The sequence below is a fragment of the Calonectris borealis genome, chromosome 2 (assembly GCF_964195595.1).
Source record: "Calonectris borealis chromosome 2, bCalBor7.hap1.2, whole genome shotgun sequence".
NCBI classification, from domain to species: Eukaryota; Metazoa; Chordata; class Aves; order Procellariiformes; family Procellariidae; genus Calonectris; species Calonectris borealis.
This window is the reverse complement of record NC_134313.1, coordinates 122,994,235-123,022,194: the sequence shown is the minus strand read 5'-3', so window position 1 is coordinate 123,022,194 and position 27,960 is coordinate 122,994,235. Positions and strand designations below refer to the sequence as shown.

Genomic DNA, 27,960 nt, shown 5'->3' with positions numbered 1-27,960 from the left:
TCACTTACATTCAATTTTTTATAAAAAGTCTTTTTTTAGTATGTATTTAAATTGATTCATGGATTTACACACTGAATGTAATCAAAGTGATTCTTCCAGATGACTACGGTATTAAGAAATACAACAGGCAGGTAGATTTGATTAGCATCTCTTTATCTGATGGCAAACTATTTTGCATCACTAGGTTTTTCCAACTAATACAAACATTCTTGTATTTTGAGGGATTCAATGAGATTAAATAGCGAAAGTATCGCTAAAGGGTTAACAACAGGGAATCAGGTCATTATCATCCTCATTCTGATTCCTCACTGGAAGTATCTTTACTGAACACAGTTGACAACAGCTTTAACTCTAGATGATGATGTATTTAGATATATTAGCTTCCCAAGGAAACCAATTATTTTGCACAAGTCCCTTGAATGTAAGTTTGCTTAAAGCTGAAATCACCCTACAGGTAAAACTTCGGGTGAAACAGTATTCTGACTTTTTCAAAATTACTATCTCTTTAGAAACAACTTTAAAAGCTGCTGAAAAGGCAGAAATGATTGACGAAACAAAAATACACAAATCCTCTAAGCCAGGCTATTACAACGTAGAAATAAGAACCACCCCATATAGTATATACAATTGGTTCAACTTAACTTGTTACAATCCTGGCACTTCGGCTAAGAGGTATCAAATCCACGTTTTTGGTATTAGCTATAACTTGAGCTAGTAACTAATATGTGTATCTATATACAATGAAAGAAGATCACCTCGTACCGTATAGTCTACAAAGTTAACATGGAAGGATTTCAAGCTTAAACATTTGTTTCCCTGTCATTCATGAAGACAGGTGTCGGTCCCAAAATAGTACATTATCCTAGGAAAAATAGATTTGTCTTAATAATTTTATGTCTGCTTTAAAATAGCAACAGAGTGCCTTTTCTTTGAGCAGGTTTATATCACCTTTGTCCATGTTCGGGGAAAATGTTTGGTGATAATGCACTTTTTAAGCTGAATGTATCTCCACTCGATGAGTGTCGCGAAGTTGCTTTTCCACCTATCAACAAAGTCTCTGCTTCTTTTATTTCCATAGCTCTCTTGTAAAGTTCAGCTGCCTTCTCAAAGTCTCCCCCTTCATAGCTTTGGAGAAGAGTACAACAAAGTTGAAACAAGCAAATAAAACAAGTCTGTCAATTCATTTAAATTGAAATGCACACCATGCTATCAACACAGTGTACTTAAGGCTCTCTATTTTCCTAGTAAGTACACAAGTCCAGGATGTTTTCTTTCATCCAGTAAATTTCACAGTAATTCGCTTTTATAGGGCTAAAGCATATAATCTTACCTTAGCACAGCCAAGTTTTTCAGAGTTTCCCCGACACGAGGATGCATGTGACCAAAGCTATCTTCATAAATCTTTAATGCACGTTCATAAAGAGGTAAAGCTTCAATCTGCTTTTTCTTTGGGTAGTAGAAAGTTGTTTGTTACGGACGTATATGACATTTGCTATTCTTTTTTCCAACATAGTGTCAACACATCCTAGATGCAAAGTCATGCATATTTAACCAAAAAGATGTTTTGAGTTCTCAACACTGTTGACAGATGAGGATGATAATTGAGATTGTCAAAGCAATGGCTTGCACTTGCAAATGCAATTCCCACTAATATTACAACAATTAGGGTCTGGACTTCCTAGGCAGTTTTGAAAATCTCAGTCCTGAAAGTTTTGAGTTACCAAATGCTCTTTAATTTTACCTGAGGCAGCTTTAATTCCTGTTTAAAATCAGAAACACAGATTGCAGAAATAGAGGAAACAAGAAAACAGTCTACAGCTCACTCCTATAGATGCTAAGTAAGGAATTCAGTAAGTTGATTGCATCTCCTTCGAATCCTGTATCAGTTGTAGACTAGAAAGTCTACAGCCTTCTCAGATTTTTAGTTACACAGAATTGCAGTTCATCAAGGTGGGCACTCTTCATAAATTTCGAAAGATTATGTTTGCCTCCAAGTCACTGGTGGAGCTGTGTTCCATCATACTGTGATAACTGCCATATCGCTGAAAATGCTGTACTCTGGCTCTAGTCTTATGAAGCATGTGGGCATTTTGAATAATCTAAACAGCGTTAGCCCAACAGTCCTTGTGAAATGCCAGTCACAGCAACTACCTGTTCCCTGCATACATTTTCCTTGCCAAATATCCTTTCAATTTTTAAAATGGAACCTAAGAATTTGCAAGTCTTACAAGGAATTTCCCTTTTAAATGTGATCAAGTTTGTTTGGTATCATTTAGGTACTAATCATAAAAAAACCCTAAGACAGGAATAATAAACATGTAAAACATGAAAAACTTACCATCTGACAATAAAGGACAGCTAGATTTACCAAAGCAGTTGCTACACTAGGGTGTTTTGGGCCAAATGACTTCTGCCGAATTTCAACTGCTAGTTCGTATAGAGGAACAGCCTTGTCAAGTTTTCCCTAGAAATAACATGGAAAAAATTATTCAGTTTTCTTGTGTCAAAATGGTAACAGTAAAATCTATTTTAAACAAAAGCCTTGGAGAAGATGTAACTGTTTCCAGAATAAGGATTTAACTTTGGTTAATTCATAGTTATATTCTGCACGGATTGTTCATCATGAATATTTATTAGGACCTGATTTTCCAAAATACTGAGCACTTTCAACTCCCAATTAATGTGTTTCTCAGCTATGTCTATTTCTTCCTTTTTTAATTTAATTTTTTCCCCACAAGTGTCTCATTGAGAAGGCTGTTAAAAAGAATTTTCAGTTGTACTTTTATCCAAGTAATTTTCTGTTTGTATTTCCTCATAAATGGGAATGTAGTTGCCTTAACTTTTGAGCAGTTTTCTGCTTACTGAAGTGTTGTTCACACCATTTTCTTTGGAACAGCCGCAGTATCCAATGCCATTTCAAGTACCTGTTGCTTCCCACTGTATTGAGGCTTTGGCTTCTTGACTTTGGTTTCTCTAAAATACCCCTCTCATATTCCAACTAGTTTTACTGTAGATTATTTTTCCAGCAAATCTGTTTTCCTCCAAATCCTTCCTGAATCTGCTCACACATTAACTGGATATACTTCAGAAGTATGCTTAGGCTTCTATTATTAGAATGTGAACGCTCATATTTAATAGCAATTAGGAATTAAATACTGCAAACGTCCATTGTATAATGGCTCACTGTAATTGCAAAATTCAAATCAAATTTTCTCCTTGTTTTTTCAAAGAATCACCATGCCACAGTTTGAAGGTGATCAGTAATTCATCTGGAATAAATACTTATTTATAAATAATTGTCATTTTCTACATCTGATTCCTGTCCCTTCTCTTCCTCCACTCTTCCCTGCATCACTAGTTCACCATGAATTTTAATTTGTGCTCCTTCAAACTAGCAAAGAGCTTTTTGATGCAAATATTGAGTGCTTTTGCAGTTTCTAGCACCATGAAAATTAGAAGCTGAAATGAGCAGAGAATATGTGACCCAAAACAATTTCATGCACATAACAGCAGGTAACAATTATTGAGCAAAAACACAGGAGCATTTGATCCAAGAGATTATCTTCAAGGACTCTTTTCTCTTTGAAGAATGGTAAAATGTGAAAATATAAAAGAAAAGAATTCTTGTCATGCTCTGAATTTGATCTTGCTTCAACAGCTGGAAACCTTACATCACTCCTACACTGATGATATCGAATGGTTAGAATGACCATCTGCAAACACAAATATTCATAAAACATTTTGAAATGATGAAATGCAGAAGTTTATACTACTGTTAATGTTATTCCCCATAGTGCATTTTGCAGGGGAGTAACTCTCATCTTTCACTGAAGCAACATAAGCTGGAGGTGGCTCAGCCAGACAGTTTATTTGTAAAGTACTATCTTCCTCATGAGCCTTGAAGTTACTCTCAATTTGACTGTAAAGTTCAAGGTCATTGTGTAAAAAGAACGATTCCTACACCCTAAAACATGATTTTTCCATTAAGACACATCTGACCAAACTCTTGTATGTGGATAACACATAGCAGACAATGGAGAACTCAAATACAGCTGGGAAGAGCTTCCCTCACTGCAGCCAAAACACTACCTTTTAACCAAATCAGAAATTCTTTGTGGTGAATACTGAGCATGCAGGACACTGAAGACATTATTCATAAATAGCTTTTGTTTAAAAAGCTACTGGGCTTTTTGGAAACAGACTGAGGACACCTGACTACATCTTTTATACATGTGTGTAGAACACCAATAGCTGACAAAATTCCCATGCCCTACTCCTTTTGCATTGAAGACTGTAACAACGCAAGGCATTACAGTTAATTTAGGTGATGAGAAAAGGAAACAGGTTTGTGCTTACCATCTTTTTGTATAGCACTGCCAGGTGTTTCACAGTATAAGCCAAGGAGGGATGATCTGGAGCCAGTGCTCTCCTCCTGATGTCTAAAGCTTTTTCATAGAGTTCCTCTGCCTTGTCATAGTGCTTCTTCTCATTGTACAAGGCTGCCAGATTGTTCAAAGACTGCGCGCAGTCTGGGTGGTCGGGTCCCAGGACTCGCTCTCTCATTTCCAAGGAGCGCTTCAGGAAAAGCTCTGCTGTCCTACAGAACACATTCATTCAGCAATATTTTAAAGCTGGTAACATCTGTACCGGCTGAAGTGGCTGTTCAAAACAGAACAAGCTCAGCCTTGGAAACTGCACAGATACTGACATCTGGTTATGGACTTTCCTCGGAATACGCAAATGCCAGGTCAGCAATTCATTTACGCAGTGAGGAACTACACATGCCAGCCATTGTACTGCCGTGCAGGCTAACCATAAGAATGTAGATAGAGAGCTAGTTAATACATTCCTGTGCAAACTTGGAGCCCCCTGTAAAGGACTGAAATGCCAGTCTAGCAGATTTCAGGAAACATTACGCTACCCCAACAGCTGCTCATTTTTTTAATTCAACCTACATCTTCAACTTGCATCTTCAGTTATGCATGTAATCCTTCCTTATTCAAACATTCTACTGACTTCTGGGCAACTCCTCATAGCAGTCATGTACTCCCATGGATAAAGCAGTAGTGGAATGCGAGATAAAGGTTCAGAATACACCACACATTTTTCAAGTAACTTTAAAAAATATAAAACATATTACAGGGTTCAGCAGACAGCTTTTATACCAAAGGGAGAGAGACCGGAATGGTTTTTATATATCTCATGAGCTAGATTCTCATAGTAGAATCTGTCTAGAAGTGACAAAGTAGAAAAGACTCTGTGTAATGCCACCATTCAAGTGTTTCCCTATCAAAAGGGCATATTTTATCTCACTAGAGTAGCATACTACCATTCCATTACAGATTTACAGCAGTTCCTCTATCACAAACGATGGGTGATCCCCACATAATACTGGCAGCATCCATTATAAGTAGGCAGTTTATCATCCTGACATACACACAAATTCTGTGTGACACTATTCCCAAGAGGTCAGCTTAGTAAATTGGAAAAATCCATTTCATGTTAGACCAAAAAAAAAGACCATTTATACACAGAACTGTAGGTTCAATTCTGGAGCTCTTAGACAAGTGTCAAAAGGTGTTCACTCTATGTAAGGGCTAGAGGATGATGTGTGATATAACATATAGCAACTAATAAAGTGACATACCCTTCTGCCATTGATTTCATTCTAACTGCATCAAATGATCAAAAAATTCAATCTTGGACTTGCTCATTCAGAAGAGAGACACAATATCCATTAAAAAAATGACTTAAACCTTCACTAGAACAAAGTTTATACTTTTGCTCACCTATGAAATAGTGGAGATACAGTTACTCTAGAAGTAGGTTGTGTTGGACAGGAACTACATATGAATACTGTGGAATATAAAATGATCTTGTATGAGATTAGATAGCTATCGCTCCTCTATAATCGGTCACTTCGGCATGACTTCATGAGAGTAAACCCACATTTCCAACAACTGTTAAAAATCAATTCCTTCACTGTAAAGGTCTTGCATTTAACAGAGATTCTGTGTGCAGAACCTAAATTACGATATACCTCTGTAGTTATCCAACAACTACTGGTGACATAAATATCAGATATAGGAAGAACTTACTCTGTGCTTTTTTGCTGTGGACTTTCTTTCTTCTCTGACAAGATTCAGTTCAGTAGAGTGGGATTTAAGGTGACTTTACAATTCCCTCACAACACACAGTTTTAGACTACTCTCTGGACTGAAGAAGTTGATGTGAAGAGTCGCTAACCATGCAATCAGAACTGTTCGGCACCTTTTATTCCCCTTCTTCAACACCCCTGCTTATCTCTATCTGCTTTTAGAACACCTTTGTTCTGCTCTGTCCTCTTTTGCCCTTAAAAAGGCCAGCAGGGTAACAGCCTGAGGATTACAAGCACAGTGAATATTTAACTCATGATTTCTTCTAATACTGGCATTTTGAGTGTTTTTCACAGAAAAACAACAATCCTGCTCTTCAAGGATGAACACTATGAAGGAGGGTCACAAAATAGCGAAGTTGAGTAGAGGGGGCAAAAATTTCGAGAGAGAACTGGTATTTGCAACGAAGGCTAATTAAATTTAACTGTGGAACATCAATTCTGAATGCAGGAAATGCACTGACTTGGTAAATACTCACAAGCTAACAGCATCAACTCTAGAAAATATGAGTGAATTTCACAGTAAACAAAAACCACTAGAATGAATCAGGGATGGCATCATAATGAGTATTTGATCATGTGTATGCATTTAATGCTAGTTCTCAATGTTTTCCTTCCATTTAGAGAACAGTCAGTGTCACAATTAATCCAACTTACTCAAGATTATTCTGCAGGTAATAAAGGACTCCAAGCTCATTGAGGGTTCGAGCATTATCTGGTGTATCCTTGCCTAACGTGAGCTCTTCCAATTGCAGGGCTCTTTGACGCAGGAGAGCAAAGCCACACTACAGCAAAGCACAAGATAACATAAGCCAATCACCATTACATTTAAAGTGTACACCTGAAGACAGAAAATCAAAAGACTCAGTTTGGTGCCAAAGGAGCACAATAATCCTACCTAAGTTCTGTTTTCAAGTTAAATGGCGCATATGCATTCTGCTTATTTACAATCTAACAGGGAATTTCACCCAACATGCTTCCAGGGAATTTCACCAAACATGCTTCCAGGAAATTTAAATTACTGTGCTGTCGTACAGCTCTGTTTTCCCTATATCATATGTGCTAATTTGCTTAAACTATGCAGTTTCAAATAACCAATTCAGATCAAATTCTTAGGTTTATAAGCTCAAAACTTAAAATCAAGTTAATCTCCTATCCTATTTTCCATACACAAATACATATAAAGTATTACTCAAGACTTTACATGGGTCTTTGCAAAATGGGCTGCCAAGCTAACGCTTACACGCAAAGTGAATTACAAGTAAAAAGTGCAGCCATTGTTACACGTTCTGCCTATTCTTGATCTTTGCAGTCTTAAAAATATTTGTGCAGCAGAACTCATTACAAAAATGGACAAAATCTTCATGATCCAAATTCATTTATATTTAAGCACTGTAGAAAGAGCAACATTTTTATGGCTTTTCACTACTTTCATTAGAGCCACAACTAGAGCCCTGGAGTTACTAGCTGAACTCTTATAGCACAGGCACTACATGACAAACAAAATCTTAGCTCAAGAATGACAAGAGGAACTCTGTAGCTGAAAAACACAGAAGAAGAAAAAAAGGAAAAACTTAGTATGGCACCTAATATTACTGGGATTATCCACTGCAGTAAGCACTGTGTTCACTAGTATTTGTAAGATAAATGCCTCAGTTATTCTGGAAAACACCTTTTTCCATTGCCACTTTGACAGCCAACTGTATCAGCAGTAATTCTGCACCCCCAGTATATATCCACTTACTTCTTTTCCACCTCTCTCAACTCCATACCTGTTGTACTGATGCAGCTCCACTTCCAGCAGAGTTGAAAGGGCAGTTAACAAAGCTGCTGCTAAGCTACTTCGCTACTTACGCCCTCAATTATCAAAAGCATTGGAGCTTTGTCAGCTCTACAGACACACTTTATCGCTTATTTAGCAGAGCCACAACATGCCCTGCACTTTTATTAAATATCAAACACTTCCTTACCAGACTGCCTTTCCGCCTTGCTACTTTTTGGCGTATTTTGAAGGACTTTTTCCTCAGTTGCTCAGCTTGTTCATATCTGAAAACAGATATTTACAGTGTTAGAAGAATGCCAAATGTAGCATCACTGAGTATTCCGGAAAGCTTCTAAGTTACTTGAGTGTACAAATTTGAGGAGAATTAAAGAATCTTGAAAAAAATCACACTTTTTGTCAAAGATAAAAATATCCAAAATCCTTAGGGCCAGACAATGCTCCTCCTTTATCTCTAACTTGTTATAAGTTTGTTGTTAAACTAAGCACAAAAGTTGTCCCCTACTGGGTGGCCTACTACAAGAATCATGGCAGTTGCATTTGCAATTATGAAACGCTAAAAAAGAACCGAAGAAACATTCTAGCTTCAGGAAGAAAACCTCTGCTGTTATTTTTGTACCACCTTCACACGAAAGAAAAACACCAGTGTAGTTAATCTTACTTGTTCTGCTTTTGGTATAAGGTCGCAAGTGCATCAAGTTCACGGGCTACCCGAGGATGTTCAGCTCCATAAGCATTTTCAGAGATTTCCAGTGCCTGTTTATACAGCTGTTCAGCATTTCCAAACTTCTTCCACTGAACATAAACTCCTGCTAGCTGGTGGAGTGATTGTGCCACCCTTGGGTGGTCTGGATCCAGTGCAGTCTCTCGAATCTCCAGAGACCGCTGCAGAGGAGCTACAGCCTGTAACAATGAAATTCAGAATATGATGGCAGCAGGCAGCATGCTGTATGCTACAGTAATTTAACAACTGCAACAGAAAGCACACACTGAGCTCTGCGTAATTTGCCTCCTTGCTGTTACAACAATCTCTAAATGTACTTACCTGACTGAGAAGACCTAGGTCCTTAAGAAACCGTCCCAGGGTCTCATAAAGATCAGCCAGGCAGATCATACTTTCCTCTCCCTCACAGCTTTTTTCGTATTCTTTCAGAGAGTCAAAATACTCAGCTGCCATAGAGCTCTTATCTTTCCCAACCAACTGCCAGTAACTCAGCAATTCTGCAAAATGTCCCCTGTTTTAACAAGGAAATAAGAAGCTCATCATATCTCAGACACCTCTCTATTCAGACTGATGCTAGTTTAGAAGAAAAGGGCCATATGCATATATTTTGTCTTTATGTTACAGAGTGTCTACGGAGACAATCCGTGGAGACTAATGCTGTTCAACAGCAGTATTTATCCCTTTACCAACCCCCAGGTGTAACAGAATAGAAAAAATAGATGATTTATATGACAACAGCATTTAGCATTTCAGCCTCTACTATTTAAGTTCCTTTAATCTATATCTTTAATTTTCTGATTTATAGTGACAAAAAAATTACTTTGAAATGTTTATAACCGCCAAAGCAGTGGCTGCCTTTGTACCTTTTGTAAAGGTTTTGGGATACAAAGAGGTTCAAGAGACACTTGTGTAGCTTTTGCTTATCACCCTGCTGTTGGAAGAGCCAGGGAAGTTCATCTGCACTCCTCCAAGTCACTCGGTCTTGACTATTGAAAGAAAAAAAATCAAAATTAAAACTCTGAGGCACCTAACGTAACTTGTCAATTTGATGTGAAAACTAGGCAAGCATACAATTGCCATACAATTGTAGTACATAAGACCTATGTACTCCGTTTTCTCACATTTTCATTTTAATTTCACCTCAGAGGGTGCTGGAACCCCCCAAGTACCTCACAGAAAGCTGCTCCTCCCTCCCATATGGGCTATCTGTGCCTGCTAGCAGAATTGCAGCCCTGCAGCAGCCCACTGTCCCTTTGTGCCTCCTTTCCCTGGCACACTGTGGCCCTCATGGCTTTCTGCTACCCAACAGTGCATGCTCTGAGGAGCAGTAAGCACTAGCCCACAGCTGGGACACACTAACTCAGGACTGTAAATGCAAATCAATTTTCAAGCTGGATATGAACTTGTAGCTGTTCAGCTGTTCTACTGGACTTCCTCTTGTCTATGTGCTAATCACTTGCTGAATGCAAGTGGTCTTATGTTTCTTCTTCAAGTTCCAAGCCACCTCAAATTTCCTAGTATTTATTTGGTGTTAAAAATCCACACGGGGTCAGTTACCACAAAGTAACTGATGCGGTATAAATTCATGCACTACCTTATCATGTGATAACTTTATTTTATGTCCATTCCCCTCCATAGTCCTCAATCTTTTCCAAGATTAAAAAGATTAAATATCAATAAAAAACTGCTAAACTGACAAATGGGGTTTTGCAGAGTTATTCTGCCATGATAATTTACTAAACTGAGTCAAAGAAGCTATATGAAGAAAACAAAAATATCCATGAAGCATAAAGCCTGCAATTTAGCACATCTTGAGGAATTCTGACCTACCTTAGCTGCATGGTGAAATACTCCACTAGTTTTTGTCTATAGGCAGAAATAACATTTTCACCTTCTTCCATATACTCTAATCTTGCCATCTCCCAAGCCTGAAAGAGAGTATAATTGAAAGAAGGAGAATGCATTTAATTTGTTTATTAAGTGCTGATGATACACAGGGCACTATGCAACATTTCTTTATCAAACACGTCTTGTGTTGTAGAAATGAAAATCTTTCAATGACCAAGGCACTACAAACAGATTGTCTTATATTAGACCAAAGTTCTGGTTGTTCAGATAATATTCCCTTCCCTTCTGCTTTTTTTTTTGTGGAACCAGTGTTTTCTAGGACACATGGAGTTAGTAACTAATCGATCAGGAATTTCTGACAGTTTGAAATGCCAGGTTTTCAACTGCTGAACAATACTGACCAATACTGGTATCATAGCTCTAGCAGTTTTCAAGGTGATTCTAACATCAGACCAGATGCCAAGGAAAATGGATGAGCAAACACAAATATATCACAGGCTACCTAGTTAACAACAGAACTTATCGAAAAAACAGCAGGGGCTTAGGGGGTGGAGTTTCACTTGCACATGTTTAGAATTACAAAATTTACCTGGAGGTGCTGGAACTTTAGCAAACCACAGCCATATGTCAGCAAACACATTTTGTGCAGGCTGTGAACGAGAGAGGCTAACACTGCAGAAGACAGTTCAGGATAAAGTTCCATCAGCTCTGACTCACTCACACCATTGTGGCTAACACCGATGACACACAGTATCTACGTAAAGCAGAGAGATTATTTTACACAGTTAGCAATATTTGCTGCAGAGCTGTTACACTGAAATTCCTAGAAAAATACTGTGTATCACTGTGTATAACTTTATACATCAGGGGGAAAAAACCAAACCTGCCTACACAAGCCCTTTCCCTCTTCTGTCCTCAAAGAACAACCCTCAATGCTAATGGATTAATATTCTAATAGATAAAGCACCAAATAGGACACTCTGGGACAAACAAATGGCTCCTAAAACACCAGGGGAAAATAACTCCATTGCCATACAGAACTTCCATCTAAGTAAAATATGCCGAAGGTCTTATGCTGCCAGCACCAAAGAACTTCTAGCAATTATCAAGTATCATGTCCTAATCAAAAAAATGTTCCACACAACATGGAAATTATGCAAAGGTAGGAAGAGGAATCAGAAATCTAATAAGCGGTGCCCTGTATTCATAAGATACCATGTTTTGATCACATTTACTACACAATGTATTTAATCATTGGATCAGGGTACCAAAGGAAGTGCTGATTCTATATCACACCATAGTGGAAAAGTTCTATTTTGTTTTGCGAGATAATGACTTAGTTGAAATTTAACACAAAGCAGTCATATGTTCTATAGTTATGCAATAGATATAATTAGATTAATAAAATTGTCCCTCCTATACTAATAATACAATAATCTCTGAATCATACATACAAACCAACATAAATTTATATTTACTTTTAACTTAATGTATATTCTTTACAGGAAAGAATATACATTACCTGTAGAAATAGTGATGCATTCTCTGCTTACCTCTCTCAAAAGACCTTTCTCTTTATCACTCTGCAATGATTCTTGAATTGATCTCAGAACAAGCCTGTACAGCGACACTGTGTCTTGACATTGGAAACACTGTTGAAGGGTTTCGTCAATATTTCCTGTATTTCCAACACTGAGCAGAAGGACAAAAAGGTCATGGTTTAGCATATTAAATTTGGCTGAGTAAGATGAATTGAAACTACTGAAGAGCTCTATCTCAAAAGTGCTCTGAATTTCTACTGGGTTTAAAAGGTGCACAGCACCTGGTGAGATAAACACAGAAGAGGTGAATTCCTGAAGCCACCTCCTGTCATACTGCCTGATTCTTCTAAATAACTGCAACATTTTTATTAAAAAAAAAAAAAAGTACGTTGCAGTTTTCTTTCCTCCACCAGGAGTACAGAATAAGAACATCAGGTTGGATAAAGATAAAACCACATGCTGCTGTTTCATTTAATGCATTTACAAAGCATGTTTTCAGGAGCAATTAAGCATGCTAGGACATAAAACAGCAGCAGAAAATAATGAAAATCAGTCACTCAGAGTAAATTATCAATCAGTTTATCATCTTCTGGGAGTCTCTAAACTAAAAATGCGTCTTTCTCAACAAGATGAAGTCTAGGTTAATAATAAGCCAATGCACTTACTAAGTGTTCTCTTGCACAAGAGGGACGATTAATTTTCTTCACAGCAGGAATTATAGGACAAAGTACCATATGCGGGATGTTAAACTAAACAGTTGTTGAACTTCCTTTTAGCCTTAAAAATCTATGAGGCAAACTATCTGGTACATCAGTAAATACAATAGACCTGAATTAAACTGTTAAACAAAACAATACCAACATTCTCCAAATACCTTTAAAAAGCACCGAAGCAACTGACATACCCAGAAAGCAGAAAAACAGAAAAATAAAATAAAAACAGAAGAGCTGAAAACAGACAGATACAACTATTTGGATTCATTTACTATCAAAATGGCAATTGTATACTCTCTGATTTTTCTTCCCATTGCATTCACAGCCAGTGAAGGAGGAAAATGTATATGGCTCCACTGCTTTTTCTTAACAAGATTCATTCTATGTTAAATGAATGTATTTCAAAATGCTAACAAACCTACTTGAAGTCTTCTAATCTAGTGATGAGCATAATAATTTCAAGATCATCTCAACTTACCAAGCAATGGTTTTGCCCAAGAGAGTGACATACAAAGCATTGCAAGTTGTGGCAGAGCGACAATGTCTCTCAAGCTTCTTCTCCTACAACATTTTAAACAAAATCTGTGAGCCAAGATGAAATTAACCATACCAATAAAGTGTTCACTGAAATAGTGAAGAAAGTAAAATAGAAGAAAATAAAAGTTCTAGATATGCTTCCATCTATAACATCTGAAGACTACGACATGATAACTAGTGCACAAAATCTGCACGTTTTTCTAGCTATAGGAGCATACAAGTGAAAGTTTCCTTTTGCATTTAAGATGAAAAGAGTTAGGATCTAACCATTACATCTCTCAAGAAGAGGATTACCTACAGAATTGGTCTCCAAGGCAAAAAGGTAGAATACTTTTTTCCCCATTCTGCCAATCATTGTTACAGTATTATGCAAGACTAAACCTTCTATTACTCTAAAATAAAATAACATGTTTACAGCAATATGTGCAACTGCACTGTTTTTGTGTTAATAATTTATGCTGTTCCATCTGTGTTTCAGTGCTATAAGCCATGGGGTAAAAATACTCAAACTGCATGCTATCTTGAGCCGTAGTATTTAGTTAGCTAAATATAATACTTCCTTTTGGCAGCTGGGCTTATTTCATCTTTCCTTGTTTTCATTAAAAGTTATACTAGAGTAAGTACTTCACAAGAACTGCAACAGCCATACCTGCTCTTTAGTCAATTTAACATTTGCAGAGTTACATTCTGCACTAATGAGAGATTTAACATCTTTGGAATTCAGTGGATCAAGATGAAGAGTAGGCCACAACCTTTGGTAAAAGAGAACAAAGTCATATTCAGACCTTATTAAATAGCACACAAAAGGAAAAAAAGACATCAAAGTTCCAGAGCTTTTTAAAGATTGATATCAAAGCAGTAATTGAAGCTATTCCCTGCCACTAAGAAATTCTAGTCATCACAAGTTAAATTTCCACTTTTAGCCTTATCCTGGATCTACGTCATGGTATTGCGGTTCTTTATGTGCATCTGACTGAATCTAATATCCTCTTTTATATAGTCACGTGGATAGATCCAGCACAGTAAAGCAAAAATCTGGTTTCCCAACAGCTAAAACCTGTCCTCATTGCAATTACAATAGAGGAGCTTTTGTTGTCCTCAATGGTTGCAAAACCTTATCCTATTAAATCTCCATGTCTTGACAAATCTCGCTGTTTGCTCTTCAACTGTAATTTAAAACAATAATTCTAACCCAGACTATTTTGAAACATCTCAGAAATATAACATACCTCCAAGCCTGTGGACATGTTTCTACATTCACTGATACAATCACTCTCACATTCACTGGCAGTGGATCTATCAGCCACTTCATATGCTTCTCAGCTTGCTTAAAAACAAATTTTAGTTACTTAATACAAAGGTTGTTCAAAACAATGACAGAAGTTGACACATTTCATTAACTGCACAGCTCAGTGAAAGGAGTCTTAAATTCTCCAGTGTCTTTAAAAATTGTTCATGATCTGGTTCTTGAAACAGTACTAAATGATCCATTGATAAGTATGAGTATGACTGTACATTAAATAAAGCAGATAGAATACTATTGTTGAAATGTTCACCTCATAAAGACTAGCTTATTTAGATGCCCAATAAGTCAGCTCACAGCCTTGAATCTTTGAATAAATAATGTAACCGGACTGCTCAAAAATTAAGGTGTTAAGACAAATTTGGAAGGAAAAAAACCCCCAACCAAACACAAATTTTGTCTATAAAAAGGAAAGACTATTTTAACTCATCTGCACTTTTTGCAAAACTGTTTTCTATAGGTACTCTTCAGAGCAAAGCAAACATCAATATTTCTGTTACATAGATATAGCTAAACCTGTTACAATAGTCAAAGTTTCTTTTAGACTGACAAATGGCAAGTATTTTGAAAACATACCTGTATTTGGTCAATAGAATCAATAATTATAATAATGCTGCCTTGATGACGTGCGGAAAGTTTTTCCAGCCAGCGGGGAAACTCTTCCAGAAGTTTAGCTGGATCCAAAGTCAGAGGTGACACTAACCAAGAATGTTGCATAAGCTGCAGAATTATAAACATATACAACAAATTCTACCTTAAATATCAACTGGGATAGCTGAAAGAAGTCCTATAGACACAAGAGGAAAAAAAAAAAACAATACACGATCTTGGGGCAATTTTTCTAGTCAAGTTCACACAGAATTTTTTCGTTCTAGTATATGCAGAAAGCTGGCATATGCAGAACAAAGAATATTTATTAAACTCGTTGTGTAAATTCTAGAGAGATAACCTGAGTTTACACAACGGACAAGGAATTTGGAGACTTAAAGGGCTTAAAAGTTGCACTGGTTAAATAGGCAGACTTTTAAAACACATGAGAAAATTGCAAGGACAGCAAAATTGATTTCATTTTTCTAAAGGTTTTAGTCCTGTGAGGTCCTTAGCGCCACCCTGCGAAGGAAAAAGAAAGCTCAGACCCTGGCACAAAAACACTCACTTACTCCCCACGTAACTAACACAGAATTAAAAAATAAATTAATATAGAAGAAAGACTAGTCTAGGAACAATATGGTGCCAACTGGTGAACACAGCCTCAGGTTTCTAAACACATAGACAGAAGAGATACCACCTGCCTCTCTCATTGGCCAGATGGCAGGAAATTTTGGAAGAAGCTTATATGGTTTTATAAGCCATCAATATAGGTCACTGGAAGCATAACTGCTAATACCAATCTATTATGAATATCCCAGAGATGCTATTTAATTGTTCTGCATTCAATGTTTAGGATCAGATTCCCCCCACACTATAATGCCTTACGTTTTTATTACTCTTAACTGATGTAGAAAAACCTGTAGAAAACTTTATCTTTTGACATACACACGCACATTACACTTTCCAAAGAATCATGCAATGCAGGGTATGTAATAATACAGCATACCTTTAAAGTAAGGCGTTTAATTATCAATGCAGATTCTGAACTAGTAGACATGGGCCTCCCAACAAAGTGATACAGAATTAGAGTGTTTGGTGAATGCTTCTGTAGTAATTGAATCCTAATGAGAGAAGTTAAAAAAAAAAAAAAGCAAGCACTTAACAGACTATAATTTTGCAAATGTATCTCAAATAAAAACTATCAGTTTTGCCAAAGGAGATAGAGTGTCTGAGCTAGAGGTGTTCTGTGCTTATCTTACAAAATAGGATAGACATTTCCTGAGCTATAATTGAACTTTTTATGTCAGATTCCATTTTTGCTCTCCCCAGTACTGATAGCCATTAACAAGTGCCCTTTCTGGCACTGGACAGTCACAAGCTTTTAAGAAGTAATGACACTATCAATTTATTTTTATGTCAACAAGTTTTGTCATAGCCTACAAGTGACCATAAAATGCATTTCTGTGATAAATTATTAGGTCTGATCTTTCCTTTATTTCAGTTAAACTCCAAAAGACCCCTTTTGGGTATCAGAAAAGGGCAACGCTATTGAGCTACTGAAACCACTTATTAATGCTGGAGTTGCAATTGGAGTCAGGGAGACGTTAAAGGCAGTCCAGATGGAATTGGCTACTCAATTATTACAAATCTTTCCAGGATGCTTCAGTAACTTCAGAGCTTTATAAATGCTCTCATTTTACCTCTAATTAAACTGATATGATGTTTGAAATGCAATGGAAACTTTTTTCTTAAATATCTTTCATACCAAAAAAAAAAAAATATTAGTTTAAACTACCATTTTGACAGAAGCAGAGATTTCCCAGAGCCTGGTCCTCCTGATACAAGCAGAGGTGGAATTGGTGCTGGTGCTGCTACTAGGTCATTTAGACGTTCAAAATACTATAAAAAAGAAACAAATCATTACAAATATTCCACTGTTTAAGGGAGAAATACAGTGCTTGATATTGTAAACTATCTAGATACAAAATGCAAGTACAGATTTATTAAGGTAAGGGAATAACTACTGAAATGCAATATAGTAGAAATGGAAATAAATTTTGTAATAAAACACTTAAACCACAGAATTTATTATCTCTGTTAAAGAAAGTGTAAAAGAAATAAACATTTTTTTCAAAACTCTATTTAATAGAAACTTTCAGTGCTAATAACTGAACTGGTGTTACTACTTTAAAGCAATTGCGTACTATGTTTGTTCAGGCTTCCCCTCCCCACCTCCTTCCCGCAATTACTCCACTATATTGGATATGTTTGCCAGGACAAAGCCTTCAAAGTTGGCATCTGCCATGAATGAAATTTTGAGGCACTAAGCACGCAAAAGAAAGGCTTGCTTTCACCACATGAATGCCCAAGAATGTTGTAGCAGAGTTCAGGATGACAAAAAAAAACAAATGACAAAAACAAACAAACAAACAAAACACCCTTCACCCAGTTGGTAGAAATATTTTGTCTGCAAAAAAGAAATGGAGGCATTATGGTACATAGGTATTTTTTCTATTAATGTTCTATTATTTTACTATTCTAGTATGTAGTAAAGATGGCACAATCCTCCAACTCATTGCCAATACATGAATAGTGAAGTAAAAGAATAAATTGTGCTAGTAAAAGATGTCTACTAACAATTTAAATATAACAACATAGAAACTGCACACTTATGTTACATTATAACATCAAGGAATGTTGCCCAGCTAAGCCGTGGCATCACTTTCCATGACCACTTTAATATTTTTTCTTCCTATGTTCATTATACCTTCCCTACACATAACTGTTCCCGATACCCCCAAATTGAAATGTTTTAAAAATTTTATTTCAAGTAATGAGTAAGTAGTGAGTTATTCAGCGGCTCTCTACTTTTAACTTTCCTATGTTCTTCTCACATATGTATGGCCACATGATGAGATGAAATCTTTCACTAGTCATCTCCAAAAGACCTAACTCCAGGTGTCAAGACAGAGCTCGGATTTCCTCAAAAAAAAAAAAAAAAAAAAAGACATTCAAAGCCTTTTCTATTGACAACCAAAGTCTAGAAGAACTTCTGGCACACCGTTATAGTGCTCTTCCCCAGTCTAGAAACAACAACTGCTTCTTCATCAACGCCATTCAACAATACACAAACTGGCACCTCTCCCAGAAAATAAATATGCCGTCTATATAAGACATATGGCTTCTTCTAGCCTAAGGAGCAACAGCCTCAAGGATGCTCTCAGACACAGCTTCTTCTGTAGAAGTACATCTTGCCTAACAAGAGATGGAAATGAGCGATGACTTTCTCTTCATCCATATACATTTCCAATGTACTCACTTTCTCAAATCCCAGCTCACATGTTGAATTACAGGCCTGCTGAAAAGCTTCCATCTGTTCTTGTTCATCATGTGCATCCCACAATACATCACCAAAAACTTCTTCTTCAGGAGCAGTGGACTGCTCCTTATTACCCAAATCCTTGCTTTCTAGTTCTGTCATTTCACACCCCAATATATCCTAAGTAAAAAGAAAATTACATGAAGAAAACTGCAACTATAATTCTTAACAGTGCAGGCATATTTGGTGTTAGTCTCAATTCCACTGTATATGAGTGGAGTTCTACTAACATCAATATGCTCATTTCCTTTTAGGGTAGCAGAGAACGTAAATAAATGAGCAATTAGATGAAATCAAGTTAACTCTGAATGCACAGGTCTCAAGACACTGGTTTTAGACTTCTCATAGAGGAAGCAATTCACCACAAGGAAGGATAAGGAGAGAATGGACTATGCAATCTTTCCTTATCCTATGATATGGATAAAGAGAAATTAAAAGAGAATTTAGAATTAGAATTTAGAATTTAGAATTAGACACAAATAGATCCCTTTCCCCTGTTATTTCTGCCTCTGTCCATAAAAGCACTGCTCAGTTTTGGATTTTATTTTCCACTTGCAGATTTCTTTGCTTGCCAGATATCAAAGACAAAACACAAAAGATCCTTTGAATTACATCTAAGTAGCATATAGTAATCACACTGACATCATTTAAGATCATAAATCAGAGTAGGAACAGAAAAAGCTGAAATGCACCATATACTCTACCTGTTTAATTATCTTCTCCACACAATTATAGATTTCATATGCTCCTTCCTCCACACCTCCAATATGATCAATCATCTGAAAAAGTAAATGGCAAAGCATGATGCAACTCTGAACCCAGTTGGGAACAGTGTTTAGGACTTTCAACAAAAACATTCTGGAACACATTTAAATTCCATTCTATTGCATTCCTTAGGTAGAATTCACTTTGCCCAAGCTTTTAAAAGTTGGGCACCTAGTTTCAGCTGTTCTTAACAGTTCTCTCTGTAGACGGAAATAAATAGCAATTGATCTATTTTCAGACGGAAGGAATCTCTCTGGAGGTACACTTCTTCCTCTTCAGTGGCCACAGAGGGATTTTAGATAGCTTTGTCATTTAAATGGCTAAACACAGGTGAGAAATTCTATCCTTATAGCATAAGGATTTTTTTACAGTGAAAATGCAAGGGCTTTGTTTCTCTGCTGCTAATGAAAATTTCGTAACATTCATAAATTTCAGTTTCATCAATCTGCTCATATAATGAGCATACAGAGCAATGAGTGTAATGCAATTTCTCCTAAAATCTGGGACTACTAGCACTCGATATTGTTTATAGCAGGAAAGTAAGCCTTTTAAAATTCAACAGTCTTTAAAATGCCATACCTTTGCTTTGTTCACATAAGAAATTTGCTCAATTAACTGTTGCACTGAGACTGAACTGACTCTGCCATCCTCCTTTCTGTGGTAAATTAGCCGGGGTTTTTCTTCTGGATTTCTCAAGAAGGCTTCTTCACAGTCCTCCAACAAACAACTAGATTGGAAATCAGCATTCTTGTGCTATATTACACTGCTGTAGCAAACAGTTCAATCAACACAAGCTCCGAAGATGGGTTTCACTGCAAAATCTAATTCAAAAGTCATATCTATTTACAACAAAGGGCAAGCAAATATTTCAGCAGAGAATTTAAGATAAACTCTGAAGCAAGGAACAGCTAAGAGAGAAATTTATGATACTTGTACCAAAAATATTACAACCATTTATTAATTTTTATGATTATTGCTTTGTAAATTAAAAGCTGATCTTCCTGTCATACCAATACGCAGAGTGAAAGGTAATTGCCTTGCATGGAAAGAACATGGATTCACACATGATTAACAAGCATCATATACATGCTCTGCCATCACTTATTTGAAGGGTCTGTTCTATTCCTTGACCTTTTTAGGAAAAGTCATTTAGTATTTGTCAGATGTAGGATAGTCTTTTAATTTACAGTAGTTGAAAAGGAGAATTACACACCTCCAAACTCAAAAGCACTTTGTATGTATGTATATGAATGATATTAATGGATATCATTCCCAGCAATCTATTGCTGCTCCACAGAAGGAACTATACAACTTGGAGATGCTAACAACAGCAGACAGGATCTCTCAAATATTACATTCTTTATATAAGCACTACAATTTTCATCACAGTTTTTCTAAGAGAAACTCTCTAAGTGAATACTGTTGGCAGGAATACTCTTTTCTGGGTTTATTTCTTGCGTATTTCGTTCTTAAATACTTGCGACCCACTGGTTTATTTGGCAACAGTATCCCCTCGGAGTGTCAATATACCCTCAGTAGCTGACATTATCTTCCTAATAGCATAAATGTATGGCAGCTCTAGTCCGATTCCCCTATGAAAACAAATCAGCATCTTCTGTGGTACCTGGCTATTCCCTAAAGCCCTCCACTGTTGTAAATCTTAGCTACTAGTGTCTTAAACCAGCCTTTAATTATCTGAGGACAGATGTTTTATTTACAGAAACAGGAGGTCTAGTTAATACAAGAGCTCTAATAACACTACAGTATTTGAAATCCCTAGAGTTCAAAATCTACCCCCGATATAAAACTTAATGCATACCGGTATTTTCAGATTTTTGCACTCATACAGATGTTTTGGAATGACCACTCTGTGATCCTTAACATTACCTTTTCTGATCTCTTTTTCTCCCTTCTTCAGCAAAAGGACACCCCTCTCCCCTCCAAACATCAAAACCAAACATCAAACCCAAAATTCCCAAATGCATAACAGAAACGGTCCTAACACAATTCTAAAAGTATCCCTAGTTTGGTGTTTTTCATTTAGTAAGTCATGTTTCTTCTTCTAGAAGGTTAGGAAATTACTCACTGAACAAAGAGAACACATTGCATCCCCATTTGTCATAAAACATCATGACTTCAGTAAATTAAGCTGCAGAAAGCTAGCATAAGGTACCACACAGGAGAGCCATGAAATCAGTCCGAAAAATAGCCAAAGATAGAAAATAATATGTGACAGAATAAAATCAAGACAGGTGTAAGGCTAAATAAGCAAATGAAAAACAGTGAGGATATTCACACCAGCCACCTTGAATTTCTAAGACTCCAGCAATATGCATGACAGTTAGCTGCCCTTGGAAAGCAAAACATTTCTGTATTATGAAGACATCTTTCATGCTGTATTTTAAGATAATCTGTAGCTACAAGAAAAAGGAAATGATAAAAAGCTGATTTTTTTTTTAACTGTCTGCACTAGCAAACCTAAAGTTTGAAGGAGTATCACTTAGAAGATACTAGCTTAGGAAATGTACTGAGCAAAGCATTGCATACATTTTAATAAGCTATGCACTCTGCATAAATTGCCAGTTTCCATTTGTTTTACCAGTCTGGAAAATACTTACCTTGGCAAAGTTAAATGCAGGAGCAAAATTACTAATGAACTTTTTTCAATTTCCCATTTTCTTACATCCTTAAGAGGCCTTTCATTTTCTGCTGAAAAATGAACAACTTGAAAGAAGTACCCCATTGTTTCACAGATTCTTTGAAGTTTTGGTGAGTAGTTCTGAAAGCAAATTTGGATAACGGTGCTTTATTACTAAATCTGCATAGCACTAAGGACCTACTAGATAAACCGCAGTTTCTTTTCTCATTGCAGTTTATTCCCCTGAAGTCCTTGACAATACTTTCACTGACTTCACTGAAATGAGGCCACATCTACTAAAGCTTTCAAGAAATATTAGACAGATTTCTGAATAAGTATCACAGTGGAAACAAAACAGCATATAAGTTAGCATAAGTTTGTGAGGTACTCACTCCAATGAAGATGTCCACTTCTGGCTGAGTCTCAGCAGTACTAATAATAAAACATCTTACTGTGTTACTCCACAGAGAGTGGGAAAACAGAGGAGTAACCTGTAACAAACTGGCAACAGCAGCATCCCAATCATCTGTCAATGAAAAAAAAACAAAATTAAGTCTAAAGATCTTCACATCTGATTACACTGCATAGCAGATAAGTGATCACCTCTTAACATTATGAATACTACATTTTATTTAAAATAGTAAAATTTTTACTTAACTATTTTAATTTGAAAAATTTTAATTTAGAGAACCCATAGCATCTGATAATGTCATATAGTTTTATAATGTGGCAAAACAACAGTGTTAAATATATTCATATTATCGTTACAATGATATTTCCTTTAAATAGGACTGATGAAATGTATCCACAAAATCAAGGTGATAGTTGTAAAATAAGTGAAAATATGCAGGAATAATAAAATCACTCATAATCAAACATCTTTTTTTCCTCCAGATCTACATGTATTTCAATTAGGCCATGCGAATAAATGACAACGAAACATTATGAGAACTTCCTCTTCTTGAGATAAAGTCCATTACTTTCTGTAGTATGTATGTCAATTCCCTATAGAAGCAATGAATTTTAAAACTTTCTTAAGTTCTTCATTTTGTGACTGGTCATTCTTTCAAGGAATAGGGTCCCCTTTCAGTACCACATGGTATGATGAAAGGCTTAGTGTGTGAAGCTGGAGCCATCACAGAGCAGACCCTCCCCTTTCACTTTGCAGGCACAGACTTCTGAATCAGAGTCTGAAGGATTGAAGAAAAAAGGGAGCAACTGCCAGCAAAGTCAACTACATGCAGAAGGGGTTCCAGGGCCAGGACAACAGTGAGAGAAACTAGAGCACCAGAAGACAATTTACAAGAGGCCATTTGGGAAACAAAGTTCAAAAGTGACAATTACTGATAATAAAATATCTAACACTGATTCATGTAACTGCATACATCCTGGTCTTGCAATCAAACTTCCATGAATGGCTCCCTAAGCAGACTCAAAACCCATGCAAATCCAATGAAAAGAACGTAACATTCATATTGGGGAAGTAGAGAATTTGAATACAAATGGAAAAAAAGAACGCCATCAGATATTGAAAGAAAGATCACTATCTTCCTTAGTCAACATAAGCAACAAAATGGTATTTGGTTTACTCACAACAAAGCACTCTTCATTGCTGTTTGCTAAAATCACTGCTGCACATATCGTAGTCACCAAATATATTAAACATAACTTAACATGTACAGCTACAGATTCCTTTTATTTTTACAAAGAATTCCAGATAACCCTTTAGTCAAATTACCCAAGAATGGACAGAAAGGGAGCCAAGAAAGAATAGAATCAGGAATGGATAGAAAAATGACAGAGACATATAATCCCAGCAAAACAAACCACCACTATTTACCTCTGTTTATATTTGCAAATGGTCCCTCAACGTCTATAGAGCTATGAGCAAATTCAGGCCCTCTGAAAGACTGCTGAAGTTGCATCATACTACCCATGGATGGCTCACTTCCCAAAGCTCCTCCATTCCAGTATTCAGATTGTGCCCCAGTAGCTAATATTGGGAAAAAAAAAAACCAAAACACTCTTCATTGTCATTAAACAAGGGTAATTATCAGTCTTAAATACTCCAGCTGACACCTACTGTCACATGCCACCGGTCACAGTTTTTTCTTCTTTAGCAGATTTGCTCACACTTTTGTATGCTGTAGTTCTAAACGGGAGTTAATGAGAAGCCATGTTGCTAAAGGACAAGGTTATTTGCTATTATTTGTTACTATATGGATTGCTCACATCTATTGGGTTCAAATGTTGACTTGGATTACAAATTAGGAAAACCATTCACAGTACTGCTGCATTTGAGCTTATCACAAAACTGTCAACTTTTGTTCAGGAAAGTTCCAGAACTGAAAGACTGTAAAGGGGCTGTAGGTCAGGATTGAAATATATTCTTTGTGCTGTATGAAAGAGCTTTCACAGTATCTCTTCGTAATATGCTTGGATTACACTTCTGCCAATCAATACACAGATGGCAGACACTAAATAAATCTTCCATGGAGAAAACCGAAAAAGACTTAGACAAGGGTAAGAAGGCAAGTATGAATTCAAAAATTCATTTAACACAAAAGAAGACAGAAAAAATATATAAAAGAAAACAAGACTATCTGTACCACTAAAGTTCATCAAATGCATAATTACTGTGCAAAAAGCTGATCACTGCATTTTGAAACACTTCTACTTTTAAAAATTGCATATTTATACTCCTGCCAAGATGTGACTATTGATATATCTCAATAAGCAAAACAAAGGTTAAGCAACAGCACTTGCACGCAGTTTTTCCTCAGTAACCCTTCATGGTGCAAGAAGTAATGGCGGCCATCCTTAAGAGTGTTAAGGTGCTAACTATCCGCTACAATTACTGCTCTATTTTTGGATCAGATACAAAGTCAGAGGACTGATCACATACCTATCTGAATCCTTCCCATGTTATCTTACAGCATATACAAGGTTTTGCCTTTTATGTCATTAAGTTTGCTAGGACTTCCCTTTCAAAAAATTCTTCAATAAAATGACTCTTTTGGTCAGTTCATGTTTGTTAAATATCTAACTCTGCTATTCTGAAAAGTACAGCAGCTGAGACTGGCATACTTCTTTATCCATAAACAGTAAATCTATCTAAGATTCCATCTAGTTTCAGGTGTGCTTTTTGGATTCTTTGGAACATGATCTCTTAGATTTAGAATCAGAAAACTCAGAAAAGACTAGAAAACTCAGAATTGTTCATGGAACAATTTAAAAAAAAATGTTCAAGTTACTGTATCTAGACAGTGCTCTATTTTCTTCATCTATTCATTCGTAAGACCAGAAACACGGGGTTTGCACAATCTAAACCAAGTTTGTAAAGTCAGTTGCTTTTAACATTTAAACTACTTTATGTTGCTTTTCAACAGGATTAATAAAACTTTTTTTCAAAAGAACATAAATATTTGTCTTGTGCTTTATTATTCAGAGACTTCAGTCACGTTCCAACACAAAATGCTGGGGATGAAATTCTCACCCGTAACATCTGTACAATTGTCGTCAGAATCAGACTCTTCGGGATCAAACACTTGGATTCCTTGGGCCTGGAGTCTCTGAAGTTTTGCTTCTAGCTCTCGTTTGGCCCTCAGTAAGTCCTGAATTTCATTTTCTTTAGTTTCTCTAAAAATCTATGAGCAGGAAAGAAAAAAAAAGGAAATACAAACCATAAATCTTTTTAAAATTCAGTATCAGTTCCTGAATTCATGTTACCTGCTTTCAATCAGGAAAGTAAGTTTCTAGCATTCATTTAGCAGGCAAAGGCATGAAAATATGAACAAGAAGCCATCAGGAGCCTATAAATGAGCAGGAAAACATAGTTTAAAATGATCTGTTTTTAAAATTTTGCCATTTTAAACCTTAGCATACTGTTCTGAAAGTTTGAAGTCTGCATTAGTACGGGAAGTTCACTAAAAATGGCAAGTAACTTTCTTCACCTTTTAAAGTTTATTGTCTTCTAAAATCACTACATGTAATAATTTTTTTTCAAAGGTTCCCTTTTATTCTTCCATGTATTTTTTTACATTTACATATAATCTTGTATTTACTTTTTATTGTTGCGGAAATTTAAATTTCCTAAGATAGAAAGTGATCAAGCATCTCTAGCTGTCCTGTTTATAAAATATTACCATCATGTGGGGAAGAAAATGCAAACCTAGATTTAAATTCAGAGAGATGAAATCTTCAAGTCTCATTTTCTCAAATAAGGTCAAAACCAATCCTCTTTTTATGTATCTGCCAAACGTGTTACAATTAAAGATATCAAGAATCTTGAAAACAGTGCAAAACCAGGACCTATTGCCCTGTTTTGGTTGGTAGAAGTATCAACATCTGCAGCAAGGCAAAAACAGAAGCATCAGCTTGGCCTTTCAAGTCATCCCTCCAGAAAGTGCAAAGGCTTTTGTTTTTAACTGGCTATCATATTTTAGCAGCCAAAAGAGATGCACCAATACACACTTTTCTTTAATGTAAGCTAGAAGTGTTAAACATTACAATGCTATATATAAAATTTATTCAGAAATAATGGAATTCTGCATTTATACATTCCTTCAGCACGTATCAGTTTGCAGCCCATGTTTTCTGGTCACTCTCAAATATGAATATATTCCTATGTTCAAAGAACGCAGGAATTTAGTTTAAGATGCATCACTGCATATGCTCCCTTTCAATATTTAAAAAGTTATTTCCTATTTTTTCCTCATAGTTTTGCAGAGAAGTTTTGGTAGGATTATCTCAAAGGAAATAGGCAGCTACAGCTATGATACTTTTTTTTTAAGGAGAGGTTCTCATGAAAGCTATTGGAGAAGAGTTCATTGGGGGAATGTGACCAAGCGACACCTATCTTCATTTTGGTCATTTTCCCCAGGAAAAGAAAAGTCAAGTCATACCTTGAATTGTCTTTTGACCTTGTCTCGATCATGTTCAAAAGTAGCAGCTCTCTCCATGGCTTGGTACTTAGCTTCTAATGCACTTTCTTTTTCTCTAAGTATTTTCTGGTAAGTTTTCTGAAGTGCCTGAAAACATTTAATATACCATTTTTCTGAGTTAAAGCAATCGCTGATAAAAGGTTTTAGATTACTCTTCAGCTAGTGAAATTCAGGTCTGAATACATTATCCCTTGCTCTAAGGATGACGCACCGTGTGGTCCCCATCCCCAGAGGCACACCTTGACCGCACCCTCTCAGCTCGCCAGGATGTCACGGGGGTGCGCACCATTTCCCCAGCCTTCCTTGGGAAGGAAAACTCATCGCACCCGTCACCTCCCTGCCACAGCTTTCCTGGGAAGCAGGACGAGTCCTTTGTAGCCCCACGCACGAGGGCCCCGCTTGGCTGCTAAGCCCCCTCGTCCCAGAGGGCAGCGGGAGCTACCTGCAGCTCGGCGCGCAGCCGCTTGTTCTCCCTGTCCAGTTTGGCCTCCTTCTTCACCATGGAGGCCACCTCGTTGTTCTTGCTGACGCGGAAGATCTCGTACTCCTTCTTCAGGCGCTCGTACTCGGCCACGCACTCCAGCTCCTGCACCGAGGCCGTCGACTTGAAGCTGGCCCCGATGAGGCCGCCGGGCCGCGAGGCCCCAACGCGCCGCAGGGAGCCGCGCAGCAGCCGGGCCTTGGGCTTCACCTCCACCGGGATCTCGCAGGCCTCGCCGCCGCCGCCGCCGTACGTGTCCTCGATCACCTCCCCTACCCCGCCCGCCGGGCTCACCAAGGACGACGCCGTCCCCATGGCCGGGGGACGCCGCAGCCGCGCCCGTTGCCGGGGGAGGCTTTAACACCGAGCGGAGAAGCCGGTGCCTCCGGCCGACCCTGACGGCGGGGACATGCCCGAGACCAAGCGCTCCCGGAGGCGGTTGCTCCCCGCCTCGCCCCGGCCAGCGCCCCTCACGGCTACCCCCGCCCACCCGAGCCGGAGGGCCCTCCGAGCCCGCGGGCCATGGCTCGGTCCTTGCGGCGGCCGGACGAGGAAGGGAGGGC

The 27,960-nt window shown here is 37.3% G+C and overlaps 1 protein-coding gene across 1 annotated transcript; it reads right to left on the bottom strand.

Moving 5' to 3' along the window:
• Positions 1–136: 136 nt before the first annotated feature.
• On the bottom strand, positions 137–27,960 carry NPHP3 (nephrocystin 3). Its single transcript, XM_075143259.1, has 27 exons — positions 27,359–27,960; positions 26,878–27,003; positions 25,470–25,620; positions 23,814–23,966; positions 22,366–22,499; positions 21,954–22,114; positions 19,915–20,062; positions 19,275–19,349; positions 18,511–18,690; positions 16,987–17,090; positions 16,198–16,312; positions 15,177–15,320; positions 14,527–14,624; positions 13,947–14,049; positions 13,239–13,321; positions 12,060–12,198; positions 11,096–11,260; positions 10,489–10,586; positions 9,522–9,644; positions 8,980–9,169; positions 8,596–8,837; positions 8,125–8,200; positions 6,812–6,939; positions 4,357–4,597; positions 2,339–2,464; positions 1,331–1,446; positions 137–1,125 (listed from the first exon to the last, which is right to left on the bottom strand). Exons 1-27 carry the CDS (start codon positions 27,710–27,712, stop codon positions 945–947), a joined length of 3,954 nt encoding a protein of 1,317 aa, XP_074999360.1. The 5' UTR covers positions 27,713–27,960; the 3' UTR covers positions 137–944.

Bases quoted from the DNA above. Each gene is read 5' to 3' on its own strand.
- NPHP3 (XM_075143259.1), bottom strand. From the start codon at position 27,712: ATGGGGACGGCGTCGTCCTTGGTGAGCCCGGCGGGCGGGGTAGGGGAG. The intron at 22,115-22,365 runs GTGAGTACCTCA...ATTTGCTTTCAG, and splicing joins AAGTGGACATCTTCATTGGA to AACTACTCACCAAAACTTCA. The intron at 1,126-1,330 runs GTAAGATTATAT...TCTTCTCCAAAG, and splicing joins AAAAACTTGGCTGTGCTAAG to CTATGAAGGGGGAGACTTTG.